At 38.1% G+C, this 8,055-nt stretch overlaps 2 protein-coding genes across 2 annotated transcripts; one reads left to right on the top strand and one right to left on the bottom strand.

Annotated features, from left to right (window-relative positions):
* The first annotated feature begins 66 nt into the window (after positions 1-66).
* LOC104802608 lies at positions 67-5,658 on the top strand. Its single transcript, XM_010526285.1, has 16 exons — positions 67-365; positions 919-1,113; positions 1,362-1,436; positions 1,528-1,695; positions 1,950-2,113; positions 2,575-2,793; positions 2,875-3,001; positions 3,243-3,431; positions 3,597-3,683; positions 3,761-3,918; positions 4,123-4,242; positions 4,335-4,560; positions 4,635-4,694; positions 4,793-4,966; positions 5,073-5,182; positions 5,301-5,658. The coding sequence occupies exons 1-16, from the start codon at positions 156-158 to the stop codon at positions 5,467-5,469; spliced, it is 2,451 nt and encodes an 816-aa protein (XP_010524587.1). The 5' UTR covers positions 67-155; the 3' UTR covers positions 5,470-5,658.
* Positions 5,659-6,181: 523 nt separating this feature from the next.
* On the bottom strand, positions 6,182-7,159 carry LOC104802609 (pectinesterase inhibitor-like). The gene is made up of 2 exons (XM_010526286.2): positions 6,941-7,159; positions 6,182-6,566 (listed from the first exon to the last, which is right to left on the bottom strand). The coding sequence occupies exons 1-2, from the start codon at positions 7,134-7,136 to the stop codon at positions 6,220-6,222; spliced, it is 543 nt and encodes a 180-aa protein (XP_010524588.1). The 5' UTR covers positions 7,137-7,159; the 3' UTR covers positions 6,182-6,219.
* Between the last annotated feature and the right edge of the window lie 896 nt (positions 7,160-8,055).

Here is an 8,055-nt window from a genome sequence, read left to right on the forward strand (position 1 = left end):
GCTGTGAAGCTCTGCAGAAAAGGGTATTTTTGTAATCTTGGCTTCTCTTCCCCCCTCATCACCGGCTCCAGTCCAAATCGCGATGACTCGCGAGGAGAAACTCGTCAGCTAACGGTGAAGAAGAACCATAGAGAAAGTATCGGAGTTGTTCAGCCATGGAAGGGAGATCGAGCTCACGCTTCGTATCACTTGCCCTTTTACTCGTATTGCTCCCGATGCTGAGCCAACTCGTCACTCGGTCCGAGTCGGCTCAGCAACCCTTCCGCCGTGAACCGGGGCATCCGCAATGGCACCACAGCGCCTTCCTTGACGTACGCGAGAGCGTGCGATCCGACGTCCGCCGCATGCTCCACTCCCGTGCCGAGGTAAATCTCCGCCTGAATTCCTCTTTTTCTTCGTTTGCGCGTTTGTGGGTTTAGGGTCCCTGTTCGCATTTTCCGTCATCATCACTGAGTTTGAATCCTGGATCTTCACTACAAATCTTGAGGAAGGTCTCCATGAAGCGGTGGCTTCATCGTTGGCCCTTGATTATTTCGAAATTATAGTCTCGGCTTGTTGAATCATTGATATTAATCCGGATTTTATCATTTAATATTGAATTTTCTTTTCTATTTTCCCCAGAATTTCCAGGACATTTAGTTAACTAGCTAGTTGAAAGCCATAAATTGAGAGGAGGGTTTGAGGGTTTAACCATATCTTCTGTTCTCATTGTATAGTTTGCCAATTTCACGTTCATGGTGATAACTGAGTTCATGCTCATAATGGTGATAATGTCACGGCTCAAATGTTCTTCGATGGCCCCACCTGTGTCCTGGAGGACAGTATGTGTGTGTGATTGGCTGTTTTACGTTGGGTCATGAGGAACTGAAGCTCATCCTTAAGAAAACTGTTCCATGTTCCTGTACTTTGCTTTTGCAGGTACCATTTCAGGTTCCTCTGGAGGTGAATATAGTGCTCGTAGGTCTGAATGGAGATGGAGGATACAGGTACTCTATGGATCCCCACAAATTGGAAGAATTCTTGAAAGTTAGTTTTCCATCTCATAGGCCCTCATGCCAAGAGACGGGAGAGCCACTTGATATTGAACATCACCTTGTTTATAATGTATTTCCTGTAAGTAATTTCTATACCTATACCAGTCTTAACTGTACAAGATTCATTCTGCTGCATTTTTCTGTTGAAATTTGGTTAAGTGGTATCAATGTCATTCACTGTTCTGATATGTTAACTAAGTCTGCTATCCGATCCCAGGAATTTTCTGAGTTGTCCAGATCTATGCCCCTTTGATGCTGCAATCTTCTCACCTGTGTTCCTAGTGACCTATTTATTTGAACCTTTTGCTGTTATTAATCTTGCTGCAGATTGGGCAAGCTGAATTGATAGCTCTGGAGAAAGCAGTGAAAGAGGCCATGGTACCTGCTGGGACTGCTCTAGAGGTGGCTGTGGTTTTGTCACCTCAATTTCTTACCCCATCCATCTACCATATAGACTGTGAAATTAAAATAGTTTTTTTCTTTTCCCGTTTAGGCTGATTTTGGAAGACATTTACCTGCTTATGACGTGGAGGCAACAAAGGTTGAGGCTGCATTTAACAGGCTTTACTCTTATATATTTGATATGGATATGGGGGCTGGATCAGCAGGAGACATGGATAGGCCTATACCTAGTGCGATATTTTTTGTCAATTTTGATAAGGTATAGTTGCAATGCTTTTCTTGCTATAATGTGTACAGAAGGTCTAAAGGACGTAAATATTATTCTTTGTTTGCTTTGCCCAATTTTGTGGTAGACTCTTTTCTGGCCCTCTCAGCTTATAGGTTTTGTACTATGTTGTGCTAACTATTGCTTCTTCAGTCCTTCCTTTTCATTTATTTACCAATTGCTTATCCTGCTGAGTTCTTTGACTGATTCCTTTCCTCTTTCTGTTTCTTTGTTTACTTTGTATCCAGGTAAGAATGGATCCTCGAAATAAGGAGATCGATCTGGAAAGCCTGATGTTTGCTAAGCTACCAGAACTTACTGAAGCAGACATGGAAAAACAAGAGGGAGATTATATTTATCGATATAGATACAATGGTGGAGGAGCTTCCCAAGTTTGGGTTGGATCAGGCAGGTAAACTCATCTTAATTTTGCTCGTCATAGATGCACATTTTGTAGTAACCCGACGATAAACTGCTTGCTAGCTTAACTTGTCCTTTTATTTCTTTATTACCATTTTGGTTGTACCATAGATGTGAACAAACAGAATTACACCAACATGTCCTGAAAGCATTGCATCTAGTTGTCAAAAGTTCTGCATAAAAATCATGTGCAATGTGGTTTTCTCTTTTGTTGATTATAGATAGGTCAGTAGTGCCACTTCGGAGAATCAGAGGAATATGTAGAATATAAAAGGCACTTAGTTTGATTTCCTCTATTAATACTAGTTATTTCAGCTTGATGAACTACGATATAAAAAAGAGTTTCAAGATATTAATTGGTCATAGTTGGCTCTTATTCTGTTAGCCCCTGCTAGAACTTCCAACAGAGTTCTCAATTTTCTTATCTTTCTGATTTTTGTTTTCTATGTATAGATATGTTGTCATAGACCTGTCAGCAGGGCCTTGTACATATGGGAAGATTGAAACTGAAGAGGGAAGTGTTAGTTCTAGAACATTGCCAAGGATTCGAAACGTAGTGCTTTCAGGAAACTTTGGCCCTGTTAGTTATCGTTCTACCCATGATATATTTTCTGGTCAGCTAGCAGCACTGGTATCGACTACAATTGAGCATGTAATAGCTCCTGATGTGAGGTAATGTGAAATGTGGGGTTTTACCTATTCTTTCGTTTTGTTTGTGGAATTATGTTTTAGATTCATTCTTGTTGAAACCAGGTTTGAGACTGTTGATCTTGCTACAAGAGTGCTCATCCCGATAGTTGTGCTCCAGAACCACAATCGATATAACATAATGGAAAAAGGCCACAACTACAGCATTAACATCGAAGAGATAGAATCCGAGGTAAAGACTTCTGCTTTTCAATGATATGATATGCTTGAATTGGCGAAAAGATTCCCATCCTTGTGAGCATCGGTATGAGTTGTAAGACCATAGGTTTTCTAACTTTGCTGTTAATTCAGTCTAATAATTCTGTTTTTGTAGCCATTATTTGTGATTTATGTGAACCCAGAGTATTCCCCAAGGTACAAAAAGGATAACACTCTGTCGAACTTCACATGCAAACTGCCCCTGATCTTTGCAGGTGAAGAAATTGGTCCACCACGGGCAAGAAGTAGTAATTGTTGGAGGTGCCCATGCATTACATCGCCATGAGAAGTTAGCTATTGCTGTCTCGAAAGCCATGCGTGGACATTCTCTTCAGGAAACAAAGAAGGACGGACGATTCCACGTTCATACCAAAACATACCTAGATGGTGCTATTCTGAAAGAAGTGGGTTTCTTTCTTTTTTTTACTGTCTATATTCTCTCCTCTTGGCATCATAGGATTCCAAGTTAGATACGGTAGAAAATATTGGGCCGGCAGTGTTAAAAAGAGATTTCATCTGCTGTCAACAGATGCAATCAGTAAATTGAAATGGCTTAATTTTCATCGCAGGAGATGGAACGATCTGCTGATGTACTAGCTGCTGGGTTGCTTGACGTGTCTGACCCCACACTTTCTAGTAAATACTTTCTCCGCCAGGTACATCCCGTTACAGTATACACATTTATCCATTCCCAATTTCGTTATAACTCGAGTTTCCATCTTTTTACTCCCAGAGCTGGATGGATGAGTCAGATGGTTCAAGTGATTCTGTGGTAAAGCACAAACCTCTCTGGGCATCCTATAACTCAAAACTTCAGAAAGGAAAGAAGAAGAAAGTAACTAAGAAAGAAGGAGATCTCTATCGGACTTTCGGAACAAGAGTCATTCCAGTGTGAGTTAAACATTTTTTTAATCAGGCTGCAAGATGCAATAATTTGTTTTATTGTGGTTTCTGTTCTTCTTTTTGTTTCTCTTTTTTGGTATCTTGTATCTTCCTCTGCCTGCTTAAGTGATTTGACATTTGACTACTGATTCACACATTCAATCCCGCTGTAGAGTTGGTACATGTATTTATACTAGTCACCATTCTGTGTAGTTTTATACTCTCATTGGCTGATGTGGACCAAAAGCTCATGATGGAGGATGAGAGCCTGGTATGGACAAGCAGTGATGTCGTCATTGTGCTTCAGCACCTAAATGAGAAAATACCTTTGAGGTTAGCAGCACAATAATGCTGATAACAGTAATAATGTTCCTATTTCTGTTAACACAGATTTAACAGACCAGTTTTTCATTCTTATGTTGCAGTTATGTTTCTGAAACAGAGAGACAACATGCTGATCCAACACAGGTACAGCGGCATATACTGGCTGGTCTGGCTTCCGCTTTAGGTGGACTGGGTGCACCACATGAAAAGATCTCTCATGTGCATGAAAGGCCTGTCACCAATTGGCTATGGTCGACCGGTTGTCACCCTTTTGGGCCTTTCTCAAATACCTCTCAGATCAGTCAAATGCTTCAAGATGTTGCCCTGGTAGTGTGGCTATGATCTCTCAATTCTGAAATATTCCAAAATTGAATGTTTTTCTGATTTTTTTTTTCTGGCAGAGGAATACAATTTATGCACGAGTCGATTCTGCTCTACGCAAAATCCGTGAAACGTCAGAGGTGACATTCGTAAAAACGCAAATGAAATGCAACTGCTAGTAGTTTTTCTTATGTCCCAAGAGATTTTTATCAGTTGGATGTTTTGTTGCGGTGAACAGGCAGTCCAAAACTTCGCATCTGAATACCTAAAGACTCCACTTGGGGAGCCAGTGAAGGGTAAAAAGAACAAGACCAGAACCGAGCTATGGCTTGAGAAGTTCTACAAAAAGACAACCAACTTGCCGGAGCCATTCCCGCACGAGCTGGTCGAAAGACTTGAGAAGTATCTCGACGTAAGTCTTCTCTCGGACAAAGAAAAAAAACTCTTTTTTTTTTTTTTTTTAACTCTCTGCTAATGCTTGATTTCTCAAAAACAACTTTCTTTCCTTCATTTGAAAGACGGTGGAGGAACAGCTGGTGGATCTCTCTTCGTTGCTATATGACCATCGGCTCTATGACGCTCACGTCAACAGCTCGGAGATTCTTCAGACCACCATGTTTACCCAACAGTAAGTACATACTATAATGATAATTAATTATAACCATGGAAAATTCAATTGGGATTATCTTGCCATGAAATTTGGAAACCTTATATACATATATATAAACGGGGGGATGTGCATGCAGGTACGTAGAACATGTACTGGAAGCAGAAAGGGACAACATGAGGTGCTGTGAGATTGAGTACAAATACGCAGTCGACACTTCCCAAACCTTTGTCTACGGTCTTATTCTTCTCGCGGGTTTTCTCGTATACTTCCTTGTCATCTTCTTCTCCTCCCCTCCTGCCCGCTGATCTTTTGTTTTTTGTCATTAGAGATCATAATTTCGGTTACATGTTGGTCTTCGTGATGTAGATTTGGAGAAGCCCGAATTCTGGGCTCATAGTCCGAATTTGGTACGAGGGTTGTGAGATGTATTTGACTGTGTCAAATTTCGCCTAATGTAGAATCATCCCAGGCGCTTAACTGGCGCGTGAGATCCACCGCCCCAAAATCTCTGGGCTTTTTAGGCGCGTGGACCGTGAAAGTCTACCTTTTTTTCCAACAAGCCCAACATAAAGCCCAAGAAGTAACGGTAGTGTAGAAAATATCGGTAAAACATATGTGGGCCGAAAAGCCCAACAACCTACAAACAAGCCCAGATCTTTGAAATGAGAAGTTTTATGCGTAGAATGAATACCACGCGCAGGATAAGCGCGTTATCATAACGCGCCTGATCTGGGTGGGTTATAGTCAGGGAATCGGCGGATTTTTGCGGAATACAAATTTTAGGCGCGTGAGGAATGCATCTCGTCTTTTATATGTTTTCGCCGCGTTTTACCATGCATAATTCTTTTTTTAAAAAAAAATTCATTAGTGAAGAATAACTATTTCTTCTAAAATTCACTATTCAATATTTAAGTAAATCCATGTGATATATTAAGAAGTAGAAATATCGATTTAACCAAAATAACACAATCAAAAGTTGAATTTTTTTTTTCTATATTTATAGAAAAAATTTCCAAATTTATTTTCTAAATTGCATTTTCTGCGTTTATAGAATGTTAAGGGCTAGCCAACACTTTGATAACATCAGCAGAGTTAACAGCGAGATCATGGACGGTAAGGTCACGTTCCGACAACGGAGACTTCCCTGCGAACTGTTCTTCGCAGTGCTGCGAGCTTTTCGAGACATCGATCATAACCGTGATTGCGTCGGAATACCTTTGAGCCTTCAGATGAGCCGAAGCCGCCGGCAGAAATCTATCGATGACGGCTGCATACTCCTCAATGCAACTTCCGTACCTTTCGAAGTCGCCTCTCTCACGAATCTTCGCGATTTCTTCGACAAGATATTGCATCGTCTCGTTAGCCTTCTTCGACACTACGCCGATAGAGATTGATGCCAAACCTTTGATACATTGATAGAGTTTACAAATTATATTGCAGATTTGAATATAGAGACAACAGTTTGAAAAAAAAAAATCGCATATAAATATCTAAATTTTTACAAAAATCACAAATAAATATTTGAATTATAAAAACTTTTCTATAATTATATATAAATACCTCGATTTTTGAAAAATTTCTCAAATAAATCCAAAATATATTAATGACGTCATTTTTTTACAAAAAAAAATGAATTTTAAAAAAATCATATAAATACACAAATTTTGAATGTTGTGATAAACGACATGAACTTTGACAGTATTTGTAAAGTTTATACATAAAAATATATTATACATACATGAATTAACCAGTAAAAAAAATGAGTATGGGGTTTACCTTGGAGATTGGAGGCGACATTCGAAGGGTCGGAAGAGAGAGAGGAGACGCAGAGTTTGGGAAAAGAGGTGTGGCTGCAGACTTGTTGAATGAGGTTTGGTCCTGCTGGAGCCATCGCTGGCTCTGAAATCGCTGTGGATATCTGCAGAAACATAGCAACCACCGCTACACAATATTGGCTTCTCATCTTCATCATTCTTTCTAGGGTTTCTAAGCCAAATCTATTATTGGATGGATGGATGGATGATCCCATACATACATACATATATATATATATATAACAAAAATAAGGAGGCTAGTTAATTAATGCTAATGACAAAAATGAAATGATTTGGCTTCCCTTAAGTGAATAGATTCAACAATCAATGTACCTACCATTTTTTTGTTAGATGCTAATGATTATAGATGAGCATTAAAATTAAATCAAGTATATATAGTATTGGGTGTAATTTCCTTGGTACATATCTTACTCACATTCCATATTTATATAGTTTACAGAAGAATAGTATTGGGGTTTTATGCTCTCATTCTAGAATCTTCCTCACATTCCATATCAAACTCCCTCAAAAGAGGGATTGAAATGATGGTTTTTTTTTTACTTTTATTATAGTTTTATAATTATATTAGAAAAAATTCTCGAAAAAATATTAAACTTATTAAATTTTTAGTAGAGCAAAAAACCTAAGTTGTCAAAAAAGACTTCAACTTCCAATATTTTTATAAGAAAAGCTTTGAAGTTGATATATTACACATTTGACTGATTCTATATTAAACTTATTAAAAAGATTTATTAAAATTTTGTTTTTTAATTTTAATTTTTTTATTCGATTTAATTAAAAAATTTAGTTTAATTTCAAAATCTATTTTTATGATTTGGATTTTATTTAGTTAAAAAAATGTTGACATATATTTATAAATAAAATGCTGACATTATATATAAATTTTCGTTCATCTGAAAAATTGGTCAAATGTGTAATATGTAATGGTTTATGAAGTGTAAGACTTCTCTTAGAAAAATAATACAAATTAGAGGTATTTCTCAACACTTTTACAATTTTTTTTTATATTTTAAAAAATTCAATGTTTTTTTTTGGAATTTTTCCATTATATTATTA

This window comes from Tarenaya hassleriana, unplaced genomic scaffold (genome assembly GCF_000463585.1).
Source record: "Tarenaya hassleriana unplaced genomic scaffold, ASM46358v1 Cleome8, whole genome shotgun sequence".
In the NCBI taxonomy this organism is placed as follows: domain Eukaryota; kingdom Viridiplantae; phylum Streptophyta; class Magnoliopsida; order Brassicales; family Cleomaceae; genus Tarenaya; species Tarenaya hassleriana.

Bases quoted from the DNA above. Each gene is read 5' to 3' on its own strand.
- LOC104802608 (XM_010526285.1), top strand. From the start codon at position 156: ATGGAAGGGAGATCGAGCTCACGCTTCGTATCACTTGCCCTTTTACTC. The intron at 366-918 runs GTAAATCTCCGC...TTGCTTTTGCAG, and splicing joins TGCTCCACTCCCGTGCCGAG to GTACCATTTCAGGTTCCTCT. The intron at 3,919-4,122 runs GTGAGTTAAACA...CATTCTGTGTAG, and splicing joins GGAACAAGAGTCATTCCAGT to TTTTATACTCTCATTGGCTG.
- LOC104802609 (XM_010526286.2), bottom strand. From the start codon at position 7,136: ATGATGAAGATGAGAAGCCAATATTGTGTAGCGGTGGTTGCTATGTTT. The intron at 6,567-6,940 runs GTAAACCCCATA...AATGTATCAAAG, and splicing joins TGTCGCCTCCAATCTCCAAG to GTTTGGCATCAATCTCTATC.